Source organism: Podarcis filfolensis, assembly GCF_964270895.1.
Source record: "Podarcis filfolensis genome assembly, chromosome: 4".
NCBI classification, from domain to species: domain Eukaryota; kingdom Metazoa; phylum Chordata; class Lepidosauria; order Squamata; family Lacertidae; genus Podarcis; species Podarcis filfolensis.
Genome location: NC_139607.1, coordinates 77,410,821 through 77,438,558, shown reverse-complemented (window position 1 = coordinate 77,438,558; position 27,738 = coordinate 77,410,821). Strand labels below are relative to the sequence as shown.

General features: G+C 42.0%; 3 protein-coding genes and 1 long non-coding RNA gene across 16 annotated transcripts in view; 3 read left to right on the top strand and 1 right to left on the bottom strand.

Moving 5' to 3' along the window:
* Positions 1-11,686, top strand: part of FRY (FRY microtubule binding protein) — a 193,732-nt gene extending 182,046 nt beyond the window's left edge. For 8 of the 12 annotated variants that reach the window (XM_083608906.1, XM_083608907.1, XM_083608905.1 and 5 more), the window contains 6 exons: positions 218-316; positions 1,832-1,915; positions 6,541-6,558; positions 8,361-8,471; positions 9,291-9,493; positions 10,277-11,686. In XM_083608906.1, coding sequence (XP_083465032.1) covers positions 218-316; positions 1,832-1,915; positions 6,541-6,558; positions 8,361-8,471; positions 9,291-9,493; positions 10,277-10,535 — 774 coding nt within the window. In that variant the 3' untranslated portion in view covers positions 10,536-11,686. The remainder of the gene's footprint in view (positions 1-217; positions 317-1,831; positions 1,916-6,540; positions 6,559-8,360; positions 8,472-9,290; positions 9,494-10,276) is intronic. The other 4 variants (XM_083608908.1, XM_083608910.1, XM_083608915.1 and 1 more) reach the window with 1 other exon arrangement.
* Positions 1,922-5,747, top strand: LOC310760638. The gene is made up of 2 exons (XR_014547090.1): positions 1,922-4,593; positions 4,955-5,747. It is a non-coding gene; the product is annotated as an uncharacterized lncRNA (long non-coding RNA).
* Positions 11,687-13,242: 1,556 nt separating the features above from the next.
* On the bottom strand, positions 13,243-18,984 carry ZAR1L (zygote arrest 1 like). Its single transcript, XM_083609254.1, has 4 exons — positions 17,734-18,984; positions 15,945-16,037; positions 14,902-14,976; positions 13,243-14,128 (listed from the first exon to the last, which is right to left on the bottom strand). Exons 1-4 carry the CDS (start codon positions 18,454-18,456, stop codon positions 13,985-13,987), a joined length of 1,035 nt encoding a protein of 344 aa, XP_083465380.1. The 5' UTR covers positions 18,457-18,984; the 3' UTR covers positions 13,243-13,984.
* A 2,018-nt stretch (positions 18,985-21,002) lies between these two features.
* Positions 21,003-27,738, top strand: part of BRCA2 (BRCA2 DNA repair associated) — a 31,779-nt gene continuing 25,043 nt past the window's right edge. The window contains exons 1-6 of one of the 2 annotated variants that reach the window (XM_083608917.1): positions 21,003-21,831; positions 26,048-26,152; positions 26,784-27,032; positions 27,250-27,290; positions 27,383-27,494; positions 27,653-27,708. In XM_083608917.1, the coding sequence (XP_083465043.1) occupies positions 21,822-21,831; positions 26,048-26,152; positions 26,784-27,032; positions 27,250-27,290; positions 27,383-27,494; positions 27,653-27,708 (573 nt within the window). In that variant the 5' untranslated portion in view covers positions 21,003-21,821. Of the gene's footprint in view, positions 21,832-22,134; positions 22,157-26,047; positions 26,153-26,783; positions 27,033-27,249; positions 27,291-27,382; positions 27,495-27,652; positions 27,709-27,738 lie in introns of those variants that run through there. The other variant, XM_083608918.1, reaches the window with a different exon arrangement.

Below are 27,738 nucleotides of genomic sequence, written 5' to 3'. Positions count from 1 at the left end.
ATATGTTCTCTAATGCATAATACAGTAGCTTCAACAATCATCTCCCACAAGTTCAGTCATAAAGTAGTACAACCCAGCCCTTGCAAATGTCTAACAACTATCCAGGGACTGTCATGTGGGATTTCCCCCATTGATTTTGGTATATAGCAAAACAGTTATACTGATCTCACTGAATGAAGTAATGTTGACTATAGGATCTTTATTTTAATGTTTCTAGCTTCTCTCTTGTGGACTTCTTGAGAAATTAAAGTTCAGTGTCTTAGAACTACAAGAATATTTGGACACATATAACAACAGGAAAGAGGCAACACTTTCGGTAAGCATCATTTTTGGGTGTAATGGCTTTATCTATTTCTGTATTCCTTAATGCAAAAAGTTACTACTTCATTTCAAATCTGCAGGAGGCTCATTCAGTGACTTTACCTTTAGAGAAAAATACTGGATTATTTACAGTACTACATCTCTATATCTTCTTTTTCTGTTTTTAGACTATATATCTGATTGGACAAAACTCAAAATAAATCTGGCCTGATATCCTAAACACATTTACTAGGGAACAGGTGCCATTGAACTTTCATCTGAGTAAATGTGCTTGAATCTGAATAGGTCATTATATGCATTTTAATCTGTTTTCATTCAAGACTTCAGTATTGGCCTTACCTGTGAAGAGGATACAGTATCTGTGTGCATGTAAATCTGCCGCCATTGTGGTCACTGGAACAGCACCTGGTGGTAGGGCTGGACGATGGAGATGAGTTCACACCAGAAAAATGCAGGCTTCAAGCCAACAGACAACAGAGAAAGGAGGAACTATTTTTAACTTTAATAAAGAAAGACGACAGAGGGCTAAATAGGGCTAACAAGCACACAAAAAGTCAGATGCAGACAAGGGGAAACTAGTCTGTAAGAAGGAGAAAGCTTTTCAGAATCAATCACGTCTGTGAAGGTCAAATCAAAACTGAGGGCTCATGGGAGAACCCCAAGCCTGAACTTGTTGTCTGAGCAGCGATTTTTCCCTTCAATCACCAGGTGGAGCGCCAATCCATAATGATGGCAAATTACATGCACCCAAGATATTTCTCGATATGTGACAAGTATTCCAGGAAATGTTTCTTGTATTCATTATAAAAGGTGTAGCACTGTATCTAAATGAACCCTAAAGTACAACCAAAACTATTTTCATATTCACTGGCCATCGGGTTATTATTTATTACATTTATATCCCACCTTTAAGGGACGTGGGTGGCGCTATGGTCTAAACCACAGAGCATAGGGCTTGCCGATCAGAAGGTCAGCAGTTCGAATCGCTGCAATGGGGTGAGCTCCCATTGCTCGGTCCCTGCTCCTGCCAACCTAGCAGTTTGAAAGTACGTCAAAGTGCAAGTAGATAAATAGGTACCACTCCGGTGGGAAGGTAAACGGCGTTTCTGTGCTCTGCTCTGGTTCGCCAGAAGTGGCTTAGTCATGCTGGCCACATGACCTGGAATCTGTCTGCGGACAAACGCCGGCTCCCTCGGCCTGTAAAGCGAGATGAGCGCCGCAACCCCAGAGTCATCCGTGACTGGACTTAATGGTCAGGGGTCCCTTTACCTTATCCCACCTTTATCTTCCAAGGACCTCAAGGTTCTCCTCCTCCCTGTTTCATCCTCACAACAACCCTGTGAGGTAGGTTCGGCTAAGAGATGGTAACTGGCCCAAGGTCACCCAAGTGAGCTTCATGGCTGAGTGGGGATTTGAACCCTGATCTCCCAGGTCCTAGTCCAGCACTCAAACCATTACACCACACTGGCTTCAAATAACTTTATACGTCTGTTTTCTTTCCAAATTACAGTGGCTGGCAAACTGCAAGGCAACATTCGCTGGGGGCTCAAGAGATGGTGTTATCACCTGTCAGCCAGGAGACTCGGAGGAGAAGGTAATCAAGGATTTGATCTGTTATGTTGTTTCTGCAGTAAGTTACAATTCCATATTACATCTTGACCACGGTAAAAGCTTTTGTACCTTCTATATTTGTTTCAGACCATAGGCACAATCTAATATATTGCAGGCATAGAACATAATATAAGTAGGTACTATATATATTCCCATCCTACTCCAACAGAGCATTCTTGAGATGTTTGTGCTGCATAGGTCTTGTGAAGCTCTGGATAAAGGTACTACTCCCTTACTCCTTCATGCTCATACCCCCCAACCATAATCCAAAGGTTCTTATCTTTCATGGGGAAAATCAACACCATCATCCCTAGTTCATTTCCAGTTTCACCACCAAGTTTCCAGGGAAGTGCAAAAAAAAGAGAGCATGTGGAGGATTGCCTAACAACTCTCTAAAATTTTCTTTTACTAATTCTGGATGGCCAGGAATTAATATGGAAGCAAGTTGGCACATATGTACTAACCAGCTAGCCATGTACTTTCCCCCTAATACTCCTTCTATCTTAATAGCTGTTGTGCTAGCGTGCAACTTTAAGGAAATATCCAAATATGAAGGGATTGTGGCAGGAGTTAAGCCTCACATCTGGGACCCATCACCCCCCCCCCCATGCACAGTTTCTAATCCTAATGCTCCTAGGGTCCTTAACATCAGCTCTCTTCCGCAGCATGTCATCTGAACCCAATATCATGGTGAAGTATCCTTAATTATGATCCGCAGCCAAGAACAAAGCACAACTCCATGTTCAGATGACATGCTTAGCTTAAGCCTTAGCTTGGCTGCCATGCCTTATGCTGAGCTAAAATGAATGTAAACTGCTCTGTGGGAACCAACACATTCACATGGTACCAGTAATCCTTAGTCTAGTGTACTGTGCCATGCAAGCCAGGCCAGGTTTTCATTTCTGGGGGCAAGGCCAGGTGATGGGGTCCTGTCTGTCTGGGAGCCTCTTCTCCTTAAGCTCTCGGTATGTGGAGAAACGCTTTTCACTTGCCCAGCTAAAGATTTTTTTTTACTGTATCACATATTCTATTATTAAACTGATACTGAAAACAACCCTGGCACAAAGTAAACCCTGGTGTTCATGTAGCAGTTCTGGACAGTTTGTGTGAATCTAGTACAGACTAGTGTAGTGGCTGGCAAGATGTTTCCAGTCAAGTGATTTATTTTTAATTGACCTTTGTAAAGTGAAGCTATTATTTTAGGCTACTAGAGAACACTTTGTATCATTCAAATTTTTCTATTCAGCCCAAGGAAAGCAATTCATTTCTGTACATCTTTGTACAGTGATTTGCCATCCATGCTTAGTCAAACGTTTTCCAGATCACCATGGCTTATTTTAAGACAGGAAGGAAACTGGAGCACCTGAAGACACCATGTTGCCTTTCTTTCTTTTTAAATGGCATTTACCGTGCGTGGGGGCAAAGCCAGACAGCTCCCCCACCCAAAATAGCCTGAGGCTGCATCCCACAGTAGTGCCTTTGAAAGGATAGAAGCAGGCAGAAATATAAACAACTATAACACCATGTGTGGCCAACAATAATTAAGAAAAGTGACAGGGTCTGGATACCTCTTAGTATGCCCCGCGGAGGACCTTAAGGTCCATAAATAACAATAATTTGGAGGTCCCAAGCCTCAAGGAGGTTAGATTGGTTTCAACTAGGGCCCAGGGCCTTTTCAGCACTGGCCCCAATGTGGTGGAATGCTCTGTCACAAGAGACTAGGGCCCTGCGGGATTTGACATCTTTCCGCAGGGCCTGCAAGACGGAGCTGTTTCACCTGGCCTTCGGCTTAGACTCACTCTGACCCCTTATATGGGATTTTGTATATAAATTTCCCCTTGGCTTTTTTGCTGCCCCATGTAGGATCAGCATGGATAGCTGGCACGGGGGAATATCTGATGTTTCCTCCCTTTATAGTCTTGATTTATGGGCTGCTACTACTAAAATGAGGCTGTATTTTAAGCCGTATTTTAATTAACTGTTTGTTGTTGTTGTTGTTGTGTTTTTCTATTACGTTTTATTGTAATTTGGTGTTAGCCGCCCTGAACCCGGCCCTGGCCAGGGAGGGCAGCTGTAAATAAATATTTTATTTTATTTTATTTTATTAAAAAGTGCATGAGGAAATGTCTATCTGAAATATGACCATTGTCTCCCCGCTTCCCACTCCATAATGATTTGGGTTGGTTGTTGGTTTTGGCAATGTTGTACCTCATAACTTCTTAATTTTACTGCTCTTGGTTTTTTTGCACTTCTAAAAAATCTTTTTCATTTTACTCATTTGTCTTGCTTTCTTGTGTCACCTGTTGTTCTTTCTTTGTACACTGGTTCTGCTCCCCTTTGGGTTTGGTGATATGCAGGGACAGGGGAAAGTTAGTATGAGCAGTTTTGAGGTCATTGTCCCAAACCTTAGGACTTTGATTCTGTACTGTGCTTCCAAACTCTTATTTGGCAATATTGATAGCTAGGTTCACTTTTGAATAAGTGAAAATTATTGAGGTGACTATGTTGATTCTACAAAGGAGGATAATAATGAATTAAAACTGATATTTCTGTATTACAACAATGCTTAGGGGGAAATCAGTTGATTACAGCATGATCTTGATTTAGCTAAATGCTAAGTCTTCTTTAAATGCTTTGAGGACTTTTATTTATAAAACACGGGTGGCGCTGTGGGTTAAACCACAGAGCCTAGGACTTGCCGATCAGAAGGTCGGCGGTTCGAATCCCCACGACGAGGTGAGCTCCCATTTCTCGGTCCCTGCTCCTGCCAACCTAGCAGTTCGAAAGCACGTCAAAATGCAAGTAGATAAATAGGTACTGCTCCGGTGGGAAGGTAAACGGCGTTTCTGTGCGCTGCTCTAGTTCACCAAAAGTGGCTTAGTCATGCTGGCCACATGACCTGGAAGCTGTACGCCAGCTCCCTCGGCCAATAAAGCGAGATGAGCACCGCAACCCCAGAGTCGGTCATGACTGGACCTAATGGTCAGGGGTCCCTTTACCTTTACCTATTTACAAATAGCAGCAGCTCCAATCCAAAGTTCCTCCCATTTCATGAACCTGTGGGTACTTACCTGCAGTACCAACAGATGGTTGGTTTAGCTGCCTCGATCATCAGATACTGTGTTTGCGGGACCTGGATTCACACACCTCCGTACAAGATATTGGTTCTGTTTAAGGTGATCTTGCAAGCATTTGTTTGATAGTGCACCAACACATTTTCACCCACATGGAGCAATCTTTGGCAGTAATGGAAACAAATTCAAGAAGGAAATTCATGTGTGGAAGCCTCCTTACACAGGTCACTCTTGCTAGACGAGAGTGTACATAGCTTCCTATCAGCATTTAGACAAACCTATCTGTCTAAAAACATTTTATCCCATCCTTCATTAAAAATTCCAGGGTGACTTACAATATATAAATACCAGCACAATAACAACAGTTCATTGTAGTTCAATGAATAAAGAAGGTGCTAAATTATTTTCCTGCCAGATTTTTCCAGTATATGTTCTTTAAAATAAAATTATATAAACTACAATCTTGTATCCAGTTTTGTGAGAGTAAGCCCCATTGAGCTCAATGGAACATACTCCTGAGTAGGCATGTATAGAATTGCACTGTTAGTGATCTATTATTTTGTCCTGGAATGGCTTAATGCTTTTACATGCTTTGCCATTGAACATGGCTGGTTGAAACAAATCAGTTTTCCTGTGGAGACATTCAACCCACCCCATATTCCTGGCTTAAAACTGAACATTTCCCTACTTTTTCCTATGCCAAATGGCAATAGGTTTATATTCTTATGGTAATCTGAGGGGGGAAATAAATTCAGTAGTTAATGGTTGTATTATTCATATAGTATCCCAGCTTATTAAAAATGTTGAGATGTATGCCCAAAATGCAAACAGCTGCCAGTGCAATTCTACAGTTGTTAATAGCTTGTCTCATCTCTTTGTTTGACTTCATATTTACTAGCATGGTGCTGGACTGTATCAGCTGCATGGCATTTGACACTATGAACCTCCATGTGCAACTGCTAGCACAACCAACTTCCTGTGCAAATAACCTCACACGCTTTTATAATCAGCCGCCACAAAATAATTAAAACTGCAGTTATTTTGTGTTCATGCCCGTTTCAATGGAGCTCTGCATATTAAAAGTGTGCATTCTTACTCCATGGAGGCAGCTTGTAACTCTAAATCCTGGTCAGCAACGAGATTGGCTACAGAGCCAGTCTATCGCTGAACTATAATGGATGCCTCGGGTGCAAAAAATTCTATAGGTGAATTTTAAGAGCACTGAACTGTTTCATTTCTAAGGTGTAATAACCTATTTTTTGGGTAATCCAGACTGGCTTTCAGAAAAAGTTATGCTCAAACCTAGATAATTACAGTGACTGCATTAGAACTGTGATTATTCAAAATTTTGTTTAAACAGCTGTTGCCGTGCATGTTGTGCAGTTGATACATTCTGAATCACTTAGCAAGTAAAGAGAAGTGCTAATACTGCTGGCAGACTAGGAAAGAAGCCTGTGCTTTTCCAGTTGCATGCATTACACTGACACTATACTTTCTTTCCTTTCCTTTTTCCTGTGCCATGCTTGCTGTGTAGCAAATGGAATCTCTTGCAGTAAGTTAAAAGTTTTCATATTCTTTGTCCATTAAAATATGGACTAATGCACTCTCCTATTTCTCTGTTTTAACTCCTGGCACGTTCCCCCCTTTTTCTTTTTGTTCTTATTAATTCCGTTTATTATTACAAGAAATGTTTCTACTATGTTTTATCTCAGTTTCCTGGGCAATTCGAATATAGTTTACCGTATTTATAAATTCTCGCCTTGTCACATGCAATTTGAAATATATATTTGGACAATAATCAAAGCCCTCACTTGCTTAACGTGTGAAGGAAGAGAACAGAAGTAATGGCTCTACTAAAAGTAATTTCTGTACTGCCTTTCTCCAAAATGAGAGTGTTTTTCATTCTAGGCTAAATTGAGAATTTCATTATGTAATACAGAATAAAGGAATCTAATCCATTTTAGAGTATGATACCCCTGGAATATGATAAATCCATCCTCCCCACATGTACAACTGAGGGAATCCCTTTTCTCATCTCAGGGATTCCTCAATTTAGTGGAGCCAATTTCTCTCCTCCTTCCTTGTCCCTCATCAGCCCTTAGCTGCGAGCTCATACACTGCAGTGAACCAGCAATTACCTGGTGTTAAAGGACTATACATGACTCCTATATGAAGCTCCAACTCGCCTTTTCCTTCCTAAGGCCAGATGCACATGCACCACTTACAAATTCAGTACATGGATATGCCATGCAAATATGAGGATTTCTGCTGCTTTCAAGTGACCACACAGAATGGATTGTGTCCATTGTCATGGCACAAAACTATTGTGGTTCAACACTATAGTCATTAAGCACCCATTCATGGAAGTCGTATATTTTTAAGGTTTTCAATTTAGCCAGCCATTGTGTGTCTAAACTAAGTTACAAATGCAGTTTGAAAGAAATTGCAATTTCACTTTTGAAGAAGTGGGAAACTCCTGCATCAACCCAATAAAGCACATTTATTTTTATTTCCTTGACTAATACAACAAACTTTAATGAGCCAAGTCCATAACATTTCTTTTACGAAAAAATGTAGATTGTATAAATGCAGGCAGGCATTCTAATTAAGCAACTACCAGCTAAGACCTCAAAAGCGCAGTGTTTATTTAAACAAAAGTTGTGTTTGGATGTTACAGTAGACGATTATTGATTGCAATGGCAGCAGGCCACAGTGCTTCTACACTCCCCTCCAGCATGGCCATGAGATAAAAACCTCTTACTTTCAGTTTTGATTAACCTGTTTAGCATTACATCTGCATTGTAAACTTTATAACCATAGAAGCCAGCTTTATAATGCATGGTTTAAAATTGGCTTAAAATTGGCTTGTTTCAAATGAATCATGCTTAAGATAACTGCAGTTTATCATCTTCAAGTGTAACAGTAAGTTATAGTTAGTTAGTTAATTAAAAAAACAAAACAAAACCCAGAACCAAAAGCCATGCCAGAGGTAGACCAAGGACCAAGGACATGAACTGAAGCTTCACTGTTTGCTCCCATAACAAGAAACCATGGTTTATTGTACAATTGAATACAGTTATTGTGATCATTTGGAACAAGCACTTGTGCCACCATCAGATTAAAACGGTGATGCACATTATAATGAGGTAAAAAATGCCACTGAAGTTCACTTTGGTCATGTAGAGATGGCACATGCTTCCCATATTCTCCATATATTCCCTATTTACAGCAGTATTTGGTCTTATTTCAGCATTGTTTTGTAATCCCCAATTCACAGTTTATTGCTTATGGAAAAATAATGTCCAACCTGTTGCTTCTTAATAACTTGCCCCTTTTACAATTTTATTTCTTTAGCAATTGGAACTGTGCCAGAGATTATATAAGCTGCACTTCCAGTTGCTGTTGCTTTTTCAGTCGTACTGTAAACTCATCGGACAAGTGCACGAAGTTAGTACAATGCCAGAGGTATGTTGCTACAGTCAAGCCTTTTGCTGAAATAATTGCTATGCGTTCTTGTGTGGTGTTTATTTCGTACAGCAATCTAACGTATCTTAAATGAGGGCTGCTTGTTCAAGATGAATGCTAACTATAGGGAGGTGTAGCGCATTCTAATAATTTAGAGAAAATGTGGATGGATTTCAAACTGGGTACTTATTTTCTTACATTTATAAGCTGCTCTTCCTGTGTGGAGTTCAAATACATGGTTCTCCCCAACTCCCTTTTATCCTCAAAATTCTGGGTAGGTAGGTTGGCGTAAGAGATAGTGGATATCCGAAGATCACCACTGAGCTTCACTACTCAGATATAAAGTACAGTAATGTTTTTATACATTCGCTCTTCTAGCAGTATTTCAATATACATTCACAAATGGAGTTCCTTATGCATCTTGCACATGTGTATTTAAATTTTATTCAAACACCCAGTTGCAAGAAATGAATGGTCCTTGCCTGGTCCTTGAACTTTGTCCTTGAATGGTGCAGATTTTATATTTTTTATGCCCAATAGAGAAAACTTGTACAGTGGTACCTCGGGTTAAGTACTTAATTTGTTCCGGAGGTCTGTTCTTAACCTGAAACTGTTCTTAACCTGAAGCACCACTTTAGCTAATGGGGCCTCCTGCTGCCGCCACGCTGCCGGAGCACGATTTCTGTTCTCATCCCGAAGCAAAGTTCTTAACCCAAGGTTATTAACCTATTTTTGGGTTAGAGGAGTCTGTAACCTGAAGCGTATGTAACCCGAGGTACCACTGTACATTGATGAATGTAATTCTCTTTCCCTTAACAGCTACTGAATATGTCACGAGAGCTGAGTGAGTTAAAGAAGAACCTCAAGGAAGCTAGTGCTGCCATTGCAATGGAACCTCTGATTGTAGAATGTGGTACCTCTGAGCCCATGTTCACCTCTACAGAAGTAGCCATTCAGTCCATGCTGGAGTGTCTGAAAAACAATGAGCTTGGAAAAGCTCTACACCAAATAAGGGAATGCAGGTAACTTGATCAAGTGGCTGATCATGACGTCATATTTCCCCTTTCTTCCTCTCGGAAGACTACAGCTGTGTAACTTTACACACACATCTTCAATTATGCTAACAAGTGTATTCAGATTCAGTCAGAAGGTATTTGTAATCATTTTAAGGTACAATTTACTAAGCACTTTTATTGTGCAAGCCTCATTTAAATGAAAACGTTGTGAAGCAGTGCATCATACGTTAATTTCTGTGTAATTTTAACCATTGCACAAAGCAGTGATTGTCAAGCTGTGATGGGAAGTGCAAGCAGCTCCCAGGAATGGTTTCTTCCACATGCATAGTTTGGGCCAGAGATGTACCAACTCCTTATAGTTGATCATTTAGTCAAACCTTTACCCAGGCCAGAACTTATTATTTATTATTGTAAAATGTTGTTTTAGTTCATCAAATCCCCATAGTAATGTGTTACAGAAACACTTTGCTGCCTCCTCTGTTTCCCATCTAGAGGTGCCTCTCTGTAGTTTGGCATGGTAGAGAAGCATGGGCAGCCACCTTCATTCCTGAAGGAAATACTTATAGTGAATCCCATGTGCCTATATTGTTTATTATCTCATGCAGTTCCCTGCAAGGCTTATTTTTCAGTGGCATGGAATGTGTATACGAGTTGCCCAAAATATGCATATGTAGCTGCAGAGGAATTGGGAAGGGATTTAACTTGTACAAAAGAGGGAATCTATTTCTTGAATAGCAGAGAGATCCTTAAATTAACTCTGGCTTTTTTTTTATACTCATTTCCCTGCAGGAGTATATGGCCCAATGACATTTTTGGAAGCAGTTCTGATGATGAGGTCCAGACCCTACTGAATATTTACTTCCGGCACCAAACACTGGGGCAGTCTGGCACTTACGCTCTAGTGGGCTCCAATCAAAGCCTGACAGAAATCTGTACTAAACTGATGGAGCTGAACATAGAGATCCGGGACATGATCCGCAGGGCTCAAAGCTACCGAGTCATCAATACTTTTCTTCCAGACTCCAGTGTTTCTGGCACAAGTCTCTGACAAAAGTCTTGTGCCCCCCTTTTCATTCAAGCTGGGATTGCTTCCATGCTGGGGTGAGGTGGTTCAATGCCTTCTCAGCCTTAGAAAGACTTGGTCAAGTTGTAGTCAGTCTTGTTACCTTTACAACCTTTTCCAAGAGGAGCTGGGCAGTGTTTTCAACGTGTAGCAATACTGCAAGGACAAAGGTAGCGTAGAATCCTTTGTTTTGAGCTGCACGAACAAAATGCATTTCACTGGACAACCGCAGTTCACTACTGAAGAAGTGACTTACATACATACCAAAGACTACTACACTGAACAAGACTTCCTTTCTAGAAATTTATTTTTAGGTTGGCAAAAGTGCAATCTTTCCTTCACTTGAGGATGGTTTTGTTTTTTAATCTTGTACATTTTTTTTCCTTTTGACCAAGTTTAAAAAATGGGCAGAATGAAGCTAGCGACAGGACACTGCGAGACTGTCTTTTTGAAAGCTGAGAGCCTGTGTGTATGAAAGAGGTTGTAAAGGACTACAGTTTTAAATGTACACTGTAACTTAAATATGATTACTGTATCTTTTGGGGGAAAACCAAGCTGCTATGAAGTACATTTCCTGATGTTGCTAGGCTACTGTCTTGGAAGGTACTAGATCCTGTTGTAAAAGGTCTGTTATTAAGGCCAAAGTACCTATGAATGGACAAGGAAGATTTTTTAAAAAAAGATTTTGGCTGCTTTTTACTAGAGGGTTGCTTTTATGAATATATTTATATTACATAAGGATGGTTGGTCTGGTATACCTTGCTATTTTGTAGGAAAACATCACATTGCTGATTTTAATTCTTTTGACCTGCCCCGCATGGATATTTTAATTTAACATACATTGTTTTAACAGTTAAGAAATGGAAAGTGAATTTTGAGCTGTACTTAAGAATATTTTTTTTGGTAATATGTAAGTTTTTCTTGCACTTAACTGCTGTAATGTGTTAAATGGGTGCATGCAAATCTTTTTGCACATTTAAGACACTTTTATTGCAGCATAGTCTCACTTATTCACTCTGTAAATACACTTAAAGGTTTTTGTGAAGTACCTTTTGGTTGATATTTTGATCAGAATAGGATCACCTAACTAAAATATCAAGGTTATTATAATATATATACATATGCATATATACAAACATGCCTGTGTGTCTACTGATTAATATGGAATAAGTTTATGATACGGTACAAAGGCTATTGCTTTCAATTGGTTTTGAACTAACATGCAGCCATCACAACACTCAAATAGCTGCTTTCTAAATACCCATAAGGGAAACAAATGTAATCTCTCATTTGACCAGAAGCAGCTTTGAAAAATAGGCTGTTTATTCTGAAGTTTGCTTCAAATGCATAGCCCTAGCTGGATGAAAAATGGTGTATGTTTCTCTGCTCTTAAGGGGTCAGCCCTTCAAACAAAATTGAAGTAAGGTACTCACATTTAAATTGTAAAGGGAAAGTGGAGGTTGCAAGAATGACTTCATACACTATTTTATGCAAACCTACAGAAATAGTAAGGTAAAGGTAAAGGGACCCTTGACCATTAGGTCCAATCGTGGCCGACTCTGGGGTTGCAGCACTCATCTCGCTTTATTGGCCGAGGGAGCCGGCGTACAGCTTCTGGGTCATGTGGCCAGCATGACTAAGCTGCTTCTGGCGAACCAGAGCAGCACACGGAAACGCCGTTTACCTTCCCACCGGAGCGGTACCTATTGATCTACTTGCACTTTGACGTGCTTTTGGACTGCTAAGTTGGCAGGAGCAGAGCAACGGGAGCTCACCCCGTCACGGGGATTCAAACTGCCGACCTTCTGATCGGCAGTCCTAGGCTCTGTGGTTTAACCCACAGCGTCACCCACGTCCCACTTACAGTAATCATTACGACTAAGCAAATATGCTGGAAGTGTACCCTTTGGGGTGAAAATGTAATTCTTGCTCCTCAAGCAGCTCTGGAAAATAAGTGCCCACACTGTCCTAGTTTTAACTCTGCCTGGAAAGTGATCCAGCTATAGTTCTGAGTGCATGAGAAAGTAAAGCAGGGTTTTACACATTTCCCCATTAGGTGCTTGCAACTTAGATTTTATATGCACTATGTTGCTGCTCCAATACTGTTGAAGCGAAGGGTAGTTTTATGCTTAGCAACCAATAGCATACCTCCATAATCATTAAGTATGGAGAATATTTCTGCCTTTTGCTGGATTTCACTGGTTCTTAGTGGTATCCTGTCCTGCCATCTGTGGCAAGCCTGTCTCAACTTTGTGCCGCCTGTTGCAGTCGTCTTAAATAGCAAGGAATACATGCTCTCTTACATGGCATGACTTGAATGCTGTCTCTACAAAAACACCCTTGCCACCATTCTGTTTGGAAGAATGCTCTGTAAATAAGAAAATGCTTGTGAATGTCAGAAAACCAAGCTATTTGAGACACTAGAACTAAAGCTGATTACCTTCTCAAACTGGCCTAATTTCCCCTACTGATAGGTATCCTGTCTTACACCTTGCTCACTGTCCTATACCAAATTTATACAGAGAATGTGTGTGTATATATATGTATCTCAGATCACCCCATTGTACAGCTATCTATACTAATGTCAAACTATGCTGCTTCTAATAGTGCCACTACAGACCAACCTATATTTCCTTTTTAACAATTGCTACCAGTGCTATTTACTTATTCTTGGCACTCTGAGCACACTGGATGAAAGACAACTGCATTTATTATCATATTAGTTTACAAAGTTGGTTTCTTTGTAAAACGAAACAAGGCAGGGGAAATTCATCTTCATAAGTTACTTCAGGAAAGAAACTCAACTGTTTGCATATAACATACAAGGACAGAGACTCTTCAAGTCATGATCAATGTATGACTTTTAAATTTAACACTTATGCTGAGGTATCTGTTCAGTTAGAGAAAAAAGAAAAGAAAAAGCAGGCCATCTGCCCAGATCATAATTACTCTGTTTATTCCATTTAATAAATATTTTCCACTGCAGAGATTGTACCAGAGGACAATATATGGAATATAGTCTTCAGTGGTTAAGAATATTTTTATTAGTTTTAGAAAGGTATGCAAAGAGACAGCTCACCTTGTTATTAGTAATTTGTCATTACAGTACAGTATTCATAAGTGTAAATGAAACAGCATCAAATGGGATAACCTGGCCCCTTGTAGAAATTTTAGGTTTGCTACATAGAAATTCCTCAATTTCCCATCCTTCAATATAGCTCTCATGTACTATAGCTAGTCTTCCATATCAGCGACTATTACAATTGAAGTGGAATTCAAATTCATTACAAGTTACCCCAATAAACTACAAATATTTCCTAGCCTTACAAAAATCTTTACTCCAGTATCCAATGCCGGGTCAGAAACCTAAGGTCAAAGCCATGTTATGAAACAAGTAACAAAGTGCATGGTGCCATGTGCAAGAACAGCACAAATTAGATAATGTATTTGAAGCTGTAAGTATTGTCACAAGAGAGTCTTTTGCCTTTGCAGCGGCCACACAGCTCTTGACGGTGAGGCCTCTTGAGGTCAATGTGCCTTTTCTTCTGGGGGCAGGAGCAACGAGTCTTTGCACAGATCTTTGGATAACATATTTAAATTAGTGAACAGATCAAACTTCTCCTCCCAAAGTTGGCTTCCTGCTACCGATGTATTTTACAGTATACTAGTTCCATAATTCTATTGTTAGAATTCTCAACCTGTGGGTCCCCAGATGTTGCTGGACTACAACTCCCATCATCCCTGAGCTCTGGCCTTGCTAGCTAGGGGTGATGGGAGTTGTAGTTCAACAACATCTGGGGACCCATAGGTTGAGAAAGGCTGTCCTACTTGTTTTGAAAGCAGCTCAAAAGTGGCCTGTTCCTATGAATGAAAAACCTGCAGCTCCAGGGCCTAATTTCAAGGAGGGTGGAGTGGGGCAAGAAGATTACCACCCCACATTAAAAATGTGTGGAAAGCCATTGTCTTTAGTGTAGAGGGTAGCTGTGACCAATGCAAACATGTAGCTCTCAGAGGATTACTTCCCAAGAGAATTTTGCCTGTTGACAGAAAAGTTTGCCTTCTCCTGCTATACAGTTTTCTATTTGCCTAATAAAGGGCCATAGGTTTTATGCTGGGCAAAATATTCCTGCATTACAGGGGGATGGGCTAGATGATCCTCGTGGTCCTTTCCAACTCGTATGACTGATATCAAGCTTCCTAGAAATTACCCCCATAGCTAGTCTTGGTGCTAACAGTAAAGGAAGCTAAACGTGACTTCTCCATATATTTTTTTCTATTCCCTGAACACTGCCGTTTAAAGTAGGCAAGTATTTCTCACTGTTTAACACATCTTAGGAAACGTGTTACTTACACGGCACTGAATTGCTTCCACTTTATAAGGATTAAAGCTCTTCTGACATTTGCGACAAAGCTGTTTAAAGTAAACCTATGCAAAGGAAGGTGATTGCCATTAGAAGAGAGCCTTCTCAGATCAAAGTCTAGATTTGTCAATTCTTTAAAAAGTTACACATCCAGAGCAAAAATAGGTTTACAGGCAGTTAGGTTTCATTGATTCACAACACTATATTAAAATTTCAGGATTATCTTGCATCCTTGACAGGCTTTGTCAGGACAGTGGGGTGGCATTTTATTTAAGCCAATATAAAGTTTTCTTCCAAACATAGCTGCTTCAGGGAGATTCACAGGTAGGGAGGACAGGGTTAACCCCTTTCCTGGTTGCAGCCCCCCAAATTCTCTGGCCATTGCAATTAGGCTTGAAAAAAGCATGGACTCCAATGGAAGGCTTCCTTCAGGCCTAATTTCAACAGGACGGACAGAAGTCTGAGGTCATTAGGAAGACCTTTGCAGATGCACGTTAACCCACAGGTGCTATGTTAACAAAAACATCTCCCACTCAGACATCATAAGATAGATGTTAGCTATCTTTTAGCTAACAGGAACAGCTTCCATTCAGTGTCTCCAAATATTCCACTGAAAAGGTTCCAGTACTAGCATTTTGTCAGGCATTAATGAACAAGAAACCTGATTAACAGAGACTGGTAATAGTTCAAGAGAGTTGTGGGTAGTATGATAATAGCATCAGTATTTCCTTGCTATCTTCTGGACAAGAAGATGAAAGTTTTGTGGTATCATAAATAAAATCTAGCATGAGCATTCTGCTAGTCTACAAAAGTTTATGCTACAATAAATCAGTCAGCTGCAGCAGGAACACGCTTTTGGCACCTTAAAGACAAACACACCTATTTCTGGAAAATGTTCAAAAACCCTTTGCAGGTTTGTGAAGCACTTCAATTCATAAACGATTCTCCACTTTCTGATAAGGTACAGCAACCCTTTTGTTTGTACCCAAAAGCAAACCCTCTAGAAGCAAATTTTGTCTTTTCATCTAAATACCTTATTGGTTCCAGAAATGCACCATACGTAAGCACTTTCCCATCTGGTCTTGCAGTCGTTGCAATGGAAATAGCCATACTTCTGTTCTAGGAACTGTAATAGAAAATAGCTGATTAGCAGCATAATAAATTAATGTGTACCACATTTAGAAATCTTTATAGTATTAAGCCAACTCTTACTATTTGCAGGCTTATTGTTTAAGGCAGGCAATGGAAAATGCAATATATGTTATTGTTAATGCTTACTCTATATCTAGTCAAATTGAAGCAGTTTTAAGACAAAATGTATCCAACAGCAGTCTTTGTCAATAAACTACAGGAATTATATGGATTGTGGCCAACATGAATGTGGCTTTGAAAACTAGCAGTGGGAGCGCACGAGATATGAAGTGATACTGTAAACATACCTTTTTGTGTCATTTAGCTCATACTTCATGGACATATGCAAGAAGGGTATTACAAAGATTTCTGCAGAGTAATTTTTATTCAAACACCAAAAAACTTAATCTTCATGCAAGAACAAGACTAAAGATACCCACTTCACTTTGTCACCTTATACCACCCCCGCAATGCTGACAGATTAGTCTAGCAGAAATCTTATGGCATAGCCCAAAAATTATAGTCTTAAGTCCACTGCACACAGGTTGCAATCTTATGTACATTTACTCAGAAGCCAGGTCTTTTTGAGTAGTGGTCTTCCACTGCAAAAATAAAAAAAAACATGCAGGATGTGGCTGTGAAAAACCTCATTTGTCACAGCCTTAAATGTTCCTCACATGAATGCAAAATCATTCCTTTTCCATATTGGGTTACATGCCAAATTAACCTCAAAGGTTACAGTAAATAAGAGTTGTCACTAGGTTCTCAACCACCCTCATTCCTCTTTTGCTTACTACAACAGTTATAAAACCATTATGTGGCCCTCCAGATGTTGACTGCAACTCCCATTAATCTTTGCCATGATGGGAGCTTCAAGCCCAGCATCCCAAGGGCCACAGGTCCCTCACACACACAGGAGTCACACTCACTTAACAAGACAGTGACTTTTCACAGACCATACCTAAATGTACTTAGTTTCTCCAAGTTAAGTGGAGCTTGCTTCCCTATAGGCATGCTTAGAAGTTGGGAGGAACTACTATAAACAAGTCTGGCTTTCTCAACTCGATTTAAACTTGCCCAGGCTTGTATTGAAGTGTTGGCAGATTAGCAATCCAAAGGGTCCAGACTCAGCCCCTAATATCTGCAGTTAAGGAGATAACAGTCCTGAATAGGCGCAGTGTTTCCCAGCCTTGGGTCTCCAACTGTTTTCGGACTACAATTCCCATCATCCCTGACCACTGGTCTTCCTAGCTAGGGAAGATGGGAGTTGTAGTTTTAAAACAGCTGGAGACCCAAAGTTGGGAAACACTAGTGTATACTTAGCAACTTCACAAGCCAGGAAAGGTTTCACAGAACTCTTAACATTCAGTGAGTCTTGGTCCTGCTTTCAGCTAAGGAAGCTAAAAAGGAAATGGGGGAGCTCCCTATTTTAGTTACTAAACCCACTTGTTTACTGAAACGCGTTAGAACTGCCCGTTGTCCATCTGCTAAACACGAAATATAACCCCGAGGTGGATCCCACAGTGGACGGGGAGGAACAGTAGCTGGAGAGGGGTATGTAGAAGGAGAAGGCGGCGCCTCACTCCCTCAGTGAGAATTTCAGGAGTCGGATGAGGCGGCCTTCGCGCCTTTTTTCGCGCCTCCACAGCGCCCCTGGCGAATGAACTGAGGAGACCAAGAGGCCCACTCACCTGGAAAGCAGCTCTCTTGCCCTCAGTGGCGGTTGAGGCCGCGGCGGCGTCAGCGGCGCCTTTCTGGGCCGTGTCGCCCTCCCCGTCCCGCAGCTGCTGGGCGGATTCCTCTCCTTCACCGCTGCCTGGAAGCTTCGCCTCAGCCTGAGCGCCCTTCTCCGGCTCCAGGGGTTCCTTCCCCTCGGGCTCTTCGGCATGCTGCTGGGATGGCGGCCCTCCTTCTCGCCCCGTGGGCGGCTTCTTCTCCGCCGCCGCCGCCGCCGCCGCCTCCTCTTCGGTGCAAGGGGAGAGTTGGCGGCCCTGCTGCGGCGGAGGCTCCCGCCCGGGGAGATTCTGGAGCTGGCGGGACCCGAGCGAGCACTGCACGGCGGCGTCCACCCGTGGGTTGACCTGGGTGCCCACCTCCTTGGTGCTGGCTTTGCGGAGCCTTGGGGCGAGGCCGGGGCTGACTTGAGAGAGCAGCGCCTTCAGCTGGGCCCGCTTGTAGCTGTCTAAATAATCCGGCGAGGCCGGCGGCGGCGGCAGAGGCGGCAGCGGGGCCGAGGAAGGGGCAGACAGGGGGCCCCGGTAAGGGCTCGGGATGCTGCTCCTGCTGCTCTTGCTCTGCTTCCAGCCAGGCTGCTTTTGCTTAGAGGGCGGCCTGGGGGCCACGTTGTGGCTGTGGCTGAAGGCGTTCCCATAACTTTGGTAGATGCTATAGGACGGGTAGACAAAGCGCTCCATAGCCCAGAGGGACAGGTAACTTGGCTCGCCTTCTCCCCGTGGCTTTTATTCCCTCGAGGGGAAGGGCGTCTTAATTGGTGCTCGTTAATGCTGGCCAGCGGTAATAATCGCCCCTCCATTGATTATTACCAACTGCAAACTCTTGACCTCCTTCCCATGGCTAGGGGAGGATGTTGGCAGGACTTAGGCCAAAATAGTGAATATCCAAAGCAAACTCCTAAGCTTGCAAAGGTTAAACACAAACATACCAGCGTCCCTGTGCAAACTAAACCCCATTCCTGCTGGATCGAGCCCATTAAAAAGTCGGCCAGACTGATTAACTAGGTCTCAGACTGTTGTGGTCCATTGAAACCAATGGGTGCTCCCTTGTTGAGAATTAAAGGCACTTGCCTAAATAACAGTTTTACACTAAAGCAATCCATTTGGCTTCAGCTGCTTGATACAAGTTTATGCCTGCTCTGCAAAACTGCTACCTTGAGTAGGAAGCAGTTAGCTAGTTTAAAATAGGCTCTTGCAAATGGATGGCAAGGCCACAACTCCCCCCCCCCCCCCCGTTGGGCCCATCAGCCTCACACAGATAGGTTAAGATCCGAATACAGTTCGTATAAAAGCCAGTGCATACAAAATCCCAATTGTCTTGTTGATTCCCAGATAATACGTGTGATATCAACACTGTTCAGATCTACATCAGTTATAGTGCAACTCAAGAGTAAGTCTCATTGAGTTCAGTTGGGCTTATTCCCATGTAAATAGGTATGACAATGTCGTCTGAGATATAATGCACATTTGCTCTGTTCAAACATTGTCACAGATAGATGCCCAACAGAACAGGAGCCTGTGGGCAGGGAGACAAAACCCCACTTCCATAGAGAGAGTAGACGTTACTTCGGAGAAACAATGTTTCCATCCTTGTAGGGATGTACCAGTCAGGGCTGAGCTGCTGAAGAGGATGTTTTTAACCCACCATTAGTTTGCATGTAGATATATAACTTTCCCAACCACTGGAAGAAAATAAAAGCCTGTTCCACAACAGGGTTACTTTTAAGTAAGTCCAGTTTACAATGAAACTTACGTTAAAGTAAGTGTGCTCTGACAGTCATCTTTGCAGATTTTGAATCAGTTCATACAATGCATACCAACATTAAGGCTGAGCCAATCTGGGTCAGCTCTCACATTTCTCAGCTCCTGATGTCTCACAGCTGAATGTAGCAGCTGGTCACCACAATATCCAAGTTGTGTGAGAATCCAGGTGCTTATTCAGGGTGTGTTTCCTTTTCGAAAGGAGGCACACAGAGACTGGTGTTTTTATGATATATGGTTTGTACTTCTTGCACAAAGCCTTTCTCTTTTGGTTTTCCTAATGGCTCATTACCTTCCTTTTGTCTTCTGAATGGTCCATCACGCCAGGCGATTTCCTAGTCAGGGAACTGACTTGGCTTGTATATTTGTCTTGCTTAACTTCTAATCTCTACTGGACTCAGGAATTAGGGATGTCTAGCACCCACAAACTCATACCTACAATTACTGCCTCAGAGGGGCATTGAGCACATCTTTCATCAAGCCTTACACCTATCTGTCCTGTAGCTCACTCATACTTTACTGGGTAATTCCCCAGTTACAGTGCTGAATATTTTGATTCATTGTATTGGATAAACATTCCCATTACAATACCTGTAAATTAATAAATAAATCTGCCAAGATGTGCTATTGCCACCATCTAAAGATGCTATTTTTATGCACTGATGTTTTGCAAAATTCTTGGAATGTGGGTGTATGTGGACACGTTTGTTGAGGAGGCTTGTTAATCATAAACCATTTATCTTTTTTAAAAAATCTGATTATTGTGTTGCTTTTCCTTCAAAATTTCATATTTTTGTGTTTAAAGGTAATATTGAGGCAACAAAGAGATCAGTTCTGGTTTACCTGTACTTTCTAAACTGTTTTTGGGGTTCAGGTTTAGTTAACTCCTAAGCTAATTTAGGAGTAAAGTCTGTTGCACTTAGTGGAATTTACTTTCAAGTAAACACAGAAAGGACTGGGCTGCACAACTAGGGAGATGTGAAGCTTCCATGAGTTCATGAGATTACTGTAGCTACACTGAAATCAAAGGGAGTTATTTCCAAATAAATGGATTATGGATTAAAATTCAAGTTGTGTATCACAGATGATACACTGATAATACAAATTCCTGGATAATCTTTTTCTTCCATTTACCATGGCCATCCTAACATGTTAAAAATTACTGGTAAATGCTGGTACTTGCTGAGCGTTTGATATTTACAATAAACAGAGTTCCCCCCCCCACAAACTTCAACAATAAGATTTGGATCCCATTGTTTTAAAAAATGTATACATTGCAGGAATGACCACTTATTATAGCTTCCTGTCTTTTAAAGTGCAACACGTGGTGCACTTTATGAACGCCTCTTCTCCCCATGTGATAGAACAATAAATGGGAAAGCTGTAGTCAGACTTCAAGCTTTATTTAGGGCGGGAGTGTGTTAATAACGCTAGAGAAAAAGTAAGTAGTCCTATCTCCTTGCCTCTGAAGATGAAGAATGCATTGCCTGAATGATTAGAACTTAAACGCTGGCGGACCTTGTGGCTGTGGGTGTGAATTGCCGCCTGCTCACAAGGTAAAAAAACCCAGAAATAATTATTCGGTGATCAATCGTATCCAGCATCGCCTGAACTCTGCTCGTGCAGCTTTCTCCCGTTTGAAGCACAGAGTGTTTGAGGACCGGGACATTCGAAGGGAAACTTGTTTATAACTATCAACCTTACTGTATGTTTGTGAAACATGCACCACTTATAAACTCCTCGAAAGATTCCACCAACGGTGTCTCCAGAAATTATAAGAGGGAATTGAAAGAAGTTATTAGTGGTTGGGTGCAATTTTTTTTATCTGCTCACTGAACGTCGTAAAAGACATTGTAATTAGCTGTACAGTACAAGCTGTGAAAGGGCTTCATGCTGCAAACATGAATTGGTAGTTTTAGCCCCGTGTATTAAAAGAAAAACCCATTATTTTGAGCAAGGCAGCCCTTAACCCTCGCAGAACTACATTCCCCATGATTCTTGAGGGCGGCGGAGACGAACCACTCCAATCCACCCACTTTCCAGGCCGCTTAACCCCCCCCCCCCAAACAGGAAGTGGTACGGCCGCTTCCCTCGCAGGGCGCCACCTCCTCTCGCCTGTGGCGCTGCAGTTCAGGAAGGAACGTCCGCCGGGGCGACAGGACTGAACCAACTGGGAGGAGGAGGAACAAACGCGCGCCATTTCCACATCTGCGCTTGCGTCGCCGAGACTTGGCGGCAGATTTCGTATTTCGAGGAAGTGGCGCTGCTGCTGCTGAGGCGCAGCAATGGAGACCGGTCAGTCTTTCGACTCCCTTCTGGGGTGGCGTGGCTCGCGGCAGTTTATCACCTTTCGGTGGCGAATATGCGCTTTCCGTGCTTGTCTTTCCGCCGGCTGCCTGCCCCTGAGGCGGTTGTCGCCCTCCTTGCTCTCCTTCCACCCCCTGAAAAAGCAAGGAGGACAAGCGGGGACGAAGTCTGAGGAAGGGCGACGTTTGAGGTCCAGTGAAGGGCCAGCGAAGCATGATCTTTTCATATCTGGTTGCTGTATATTCGCTCGCAAGGGATTTGGACGCTTGTGGGGTTCTGTGCATCGGGTGCCATGTAATTTGGCCAGACTTGGGTAGGCAGCAAATTGTCTGGGGCTGGACTTGGGTCGAGGCCATGGGCGTAGTTAAGGGGGGGCAGGAAGGGCAGTTGCACCCCCCCCCATAAATCCACCAAAATTATTGAAGTACTCAACTGAGGGTCTGCTCCCCCCCCCCCCGCAGATGCCTGCCCTCCTAACGAAAGCTCACTCCTCATAATGCCCTCCTTTGGGGGGTGTTTACTCCCTCCCAAAAATGCTCAACAACTTTAGGTGGCTATCTCCTTTAAAAAGCCCATGGTCCAGGGGGATTTACTTAAGAAAGTAGGAACAGGCATTGTACTGACTATTGATCCATCTAGCTCAGTGTTGTTTACGCTGACTGGCAGCAGCTCTCCAGGGGGACATTTCCAGTCCTACCTGCAATTGCCAGGGACAGAACCCTCTGCATATGAAACAGTTGTTCTGCCACTGAGAGGGAGGGTCAAGGAGAGTCGCTCTTGGGAAGTTCGTTTTTGGCTGCACCCACCCATGAAATTTGGTTAAGTGCAATCCTAAACATGCTTACTCAGAGGTTCTATTGAACTAATTGAGGCACAGGCTGATTAGAGGTATGTATACTTGCTTGTGAAGGGACGCGGGTGGTGCTGGGGGTTAAACCACAGAGCCTAGGACTTGCTGATCAGAAGGTCAGCGGTTCAAATCCCCGCAACGGGATGAGCTCCCGTTGCTCAGTCCCTGCTCCTGCCAACCTAGCAATTCAAAAGCACGTCAAAGTGCAAGTAGATAAATAGGTACCGCTCCGGCGGGAAGGTAAACGGCGTTTCCGTGCGCTGCTCTGGTTTGCCAGAAGCGGCTTAGTCATGCTGGCCACATGACCCGGAAGCTGTATGCCGGCTCCCTCGGCCAATAAAGTGAGATGAGCGCCGCAACCCCAGAGTCGGTCACGACTGGACCTAATGGTCAAGGGTCCCTTTACCTTTTATACTTACTTGTGAGCCCTACAAAGGTGTGTGGTTTTTTTGGATGAGGGTAGGGTACTTCCAGGTAAATGTATGTGTGCTGTTAGACCACTGGACAGTGTGATGAAATGTATTTTTGGAAATCAGTCCAGCCTTTAACGTTTTAAGAGGAAGAAGCCCCAGCTCGTTGACCATTTTAGTTGCCCTATTCTACATCAGTTCCATATACTGTTTCCTTTTCAGTTTCAACAGCCAACTGGGATCTTATTAATTTATATGTTTGGGATTTGTCCCAATGTGCATAAATTTACACTTGCATTGACCCTTCCTTGGGCATTCTGTTGCCAGTTTGCCCAGTTTCAAGATGTGCCTTTTAAGAACTCTTAATAGTTTGCTGTCATCCTCAAGTTCAGCTGCTTCACATCTTATCCGTAGCTCCTGATAATTTATGAATGAATTAAATAGTCGCAATACATTCTTGTGAGATCACTGCTTACTGCCTTCCATTGTGAAAATACCTATCCTCTACTTCTTGTATGTCTTTTATCAGAGGATCTTCAGAGAGACCCTTGTTCCACAAGGGTCTGCTGTATGTTAACAATAGTTTTAATACAGTGGTACCTTGGGTTAAGAACTTAATTTGTTCTGGAGGTCCATTCTTAACCTGAAACTGTTCTTAACCTGAGGTACCACTTTGGCTAATGGGGCCTCCCGCTGCCGCCGCCACGCTATTTCTGTTCTCATCCTGAAGCAAAGTTCTTAACCCGAGGTACTATTTCTGGGTTAGCAGAGTCTGTAACTGAAGCGTCTGTAACCCGAGGAACCACTGTATTGATGCATGCTAGTTATCAGGCTGATGTGCTTTAGTGTAATTTTTGGCTTCCCACTCCCTATCTGTTGTTGGAAAACTGAGGAATTCCATCGAGTCCTAATAAAGTATTGAATTTTAGATGTGACAATTAACACAATTCTTTGTTGTTTCTATGTACATTAACTTTGTTTTAGAAGCCTTTTATGTAATCAGTGGTTCACGTGTGGACATGCTAAGGTTACTCATTTTCCACAAATGCATAGGAACAGTTTTTTGTATTTGAAATAATGTAACATAACTTCCAGACAATTTGTTTCAAATATATTCTTGCTGAGCAAGGATAAACATGGCTTCTGCAAAGAGAAATTTTGTTTCCCTGTTGTTGTTTTTAATGTGCCATTGCTTGACATTATTAACCAGACATTGTGCAGTTCAACTTTAGAAACTTGAGACAGTCCCACAAAGAATCCTGATTAAAAAAATTAAAATGCAGGAATAATATTCGTTCCTGTAGTACTGTAAAACAGACTTATAATACTGTATAACACTTTGATTGAAATCAAATGTGTTTTACTGTAGCATGATCAGATTTGTTCCTATGCACTTTTTTCTAATGTGGAAGGATTATGGTAACTGATGATGATACAACAACAACAACAACAACAACAACTTTTATACACCACCCATCTGGCTGGGTTTCCCCAGCCATTCTGGGTGGCTCCCAGAAGAATAGTAAAAACACGATAAAATATCAAACATTAAAAACTTCCCTAAACAGGGCTGCCTTTAGATTTCTTCTAAATGTCATATTGTTGTTTGTTTCCTTAACATCTGATGGGAGGGCGTTCCACAGAGCAGGTGCCACTACTGAGAAGGCCCTCTGCCTGTAATTTTGCTTCTCGCAGTGAGAGAACGACCAGAAGACCCTCAGAGGAGGACCTCAGTGTCTGGGCTGAGTGATGAGGGTGACGATAATCCTTCAGGTATGCTGGGCCGAGGCCATTTAGGGCTTGAAAGGTCAGCACCAACACTTTGAATTGTGCTCAGAAATGCATTGGGAGCCAATGAAGATCCTTTAGGACCGCTGTTATATGGTCCCGGCGGCCACTCCCAGTCACCAGTCTAGCTGCCACATTCTGGATTAGTTGTAGTTTCTGGGTCACCTTCAAAGGTAGCCCCATGTAGAGCGCATTGCAGTAGTCCAAGCGGGAGGTAACTAAGAGCATGCACCTGTCTGTGGGCAGGTAGAGTCTCAGCCTGCATACCAGATGGATCTGGTAGACAGCTGTCCTGGACACAGAACTGACCTGCACCTCCATGGACAGCTGTGAGTCCATTCATATAAGTTTTGTGTGAAATTCTTCCTCAAGCCACAATGGCTCAAGTTTGCAAGTAAGTCAAACCCAAATTGTAGCTACTGTGCTCTTCTCTTGGTCCACTTCCTGCTTCACTATGAAGATCTAAGCCATGGTTTAGTTTGGCATTAAGTCTGACCCTGGGCTCACTGCTTGTCTTGCTCCAGACAAATCATGAGCTGTAGCCAAGGTTTGTTCTTGGCTTCCTACTCATCACTGTTTGTCTAGGGAAGGCAAACTACAACCTTGGGTTGGGATATACGCTTAGCCAGACCGTATCTTAGGTCTGGGTAGCTGAGCAGCAGGACTGTGGAAGGAGTTAACCGAGCACAATTTCTGCTGCTAAGTACCCACATAGTCTGCTCTTAAAATGTGCTTGGCTGAAGGTTAAATGTACTGAGGCATCACTTGATGGAATTGTTCCCTTATCTGGACAACATTTCTTCCTCCCATAAAGTCAGATCTGTGACTGCAAATTGAAGTAGCTACAAAATATTTAGCATTACAGTTGTACCTCGGGTTACAAACACTTCGGGTTAAAAGACTCCGCTAACCCTGAAGTAGTACCTTGGGTTAAGAACCTGAATGCCAATTTTCTTGTTTTAATTCAACCTAGTCTTTCTGGGTGATATATATAGTGGAACTGATGCCAATCAAGTTGAGCAATACATAAATATTTTTATTGCAAATGCTGCATTGGTTGTGTGCTATCAGATAATACTCGAAGCCAAACACAAAGAACTAGAATTCATTGCAAATATGATACAGATTTTGATAAAATTGTAATATTATTTTGCAGGTTTATTTAGCAACACCAGTGATGTTATGGATAAGAAAAATGTTACTACATCTCCAAAGAAGCCATCTTTCTTTGAAATATTCAAAGCGCAACGCAGTGAATCAGGTACCACTTAAATTTATAAACCTTGGACATTTATTATGGTTCTGTGAGCAACTCTCTTCAATAAGTTATGGGCTTGATTAGAGCTTTTCCCGCAACAGCAGCACAAGTAGAAGGCTGCTCATGCAACTCATCTTTCCCCTCCTCTCTTAACCCCTTACCCCAAAAGGACTGACTGAATACTGTAATTGTGTCATGTGGGGCTACAGGGGAGTGAGGATTTGAGTATGAAGGAATTCTCTTTCAATCTAGGTTGCGTGTTCAATTTTGAGCTAGTAGACCCCTGTCTTTCCACCTGATCAGCAGCTGGAATAAGTAGGGGGTTTGCTTCTTCAGCTTCTCCTGCCTGCCTTTGTCCTTTCCTGGCTACTTTATGCTGACAGAATCTTGGGTAAAACATATGAGAAGCCAGAATTTAACAGGATTGTGTTGGCAGGCCTGAGATTGTGGGGAGAGGCTGTTTTCCTGCAAAGTGGGGGTTGAGAATTGGTTGCATAATACTGTCTCAGGCTGTGCCTCTACTTTTTTGACAAGTTCAAAATAATGGTATATGGTCATTCCATAGTTACTTTTTCTTACAAGTGGGGTTATAACCTAGGGCACGGTATCCTGCATAATATATTCCTTTTCTTAGATTTAGGACCAATAAGTATCAACTGGTTTGAAGAACTCAGTTCAGAAGCTCCACTGTACAACTCTAAAAGACCAGAAGAACCTGAACATAAAACTAGTGACCTGGACCAAAGTAATTTTAAAACACCACAGAGGAAGCTGCCAGCAAAAAACCAATTTGCATCAACTCCAATGATATTTAACGAACCAAATAAATCTGTGCCATTTGTTTCTCCTATACAAGAATTGGGTCAGAGCAAAGCAGAAGCAGGTGAGAATTTTTAAATGAAAGATATAGAAATGTGAAGACTTGGATTTATTGCTATAATATGGTAATGTCCACTCTTTTGTCCCCTCCACCAAATAAGTGAGCTGTTTAAAAAATATTTTGTTCACTGCTTTGAACTTTGAAAATAGTGGCTTTTAAATAGTCAATTGGTTGTTTTCACGTGATGATGGCTAACATTATCACACTTAATGTTTTTCAGTGCTAAATGGAAGTTTCCTGCATACACCCAAGATTTTTGAGGTACTTCCCTTTTTCTCTGATTTTCTAGCTGTTGAAATGAAGTTACTTCAGGGGTTTTTTTTACAAAAAAGAACATTTTTTATATATTTTAGGTTCGGACACCAAAATCTATTTTTGAAAGCTTAGGAGCAGAAGCTGATCCTGAGATGACTTGGTCAAGTTCATTAGCAACACCTCCTACACTTTCTCCAACAGTCATAATAGGTAATGATAGCAATGTGACTATGTCAAAAATACTTTGCTGTTTAATTTCCCTCATATTAAATGCTGTGCTAGGGAACTGAGTTTTTATGTTAAGATCATATCAGTGAACTTAATGAGTTGCATAATTGATTGCAAATTATTTATATTTGATATTTCAGCTAGAGGAAATCATTCGGTTTCTGGAACAAAGCAGCATAATGAAAGAATTGAGTTGGTGAGTGGCTTTAAGGGTTAGAATATGTAA

Coding starts and splice junctions, on each gene's coding strand:
- ZAR1L (XM_083609254.1), bottom strand. CDS start 18,456: ATGGAGCGCTTTGTCTACCCGTCCTATAGCATCTACCAAAGTTATGGG. Junction 14,977..15,944: donor GCATTTCTGGAACCAATAAG/GTATTTAGATGA, acceptor TCCTTTGCATAG/GTTTACTTTAAACAGCTTTG. Junction 14,129..14,901: donor TGGAAGCAATTCAGTGCCGT/GTAAGTAACACG, acceptor TGTTATCCAAAG/ATCTGTGCAAAGACTCGTTG.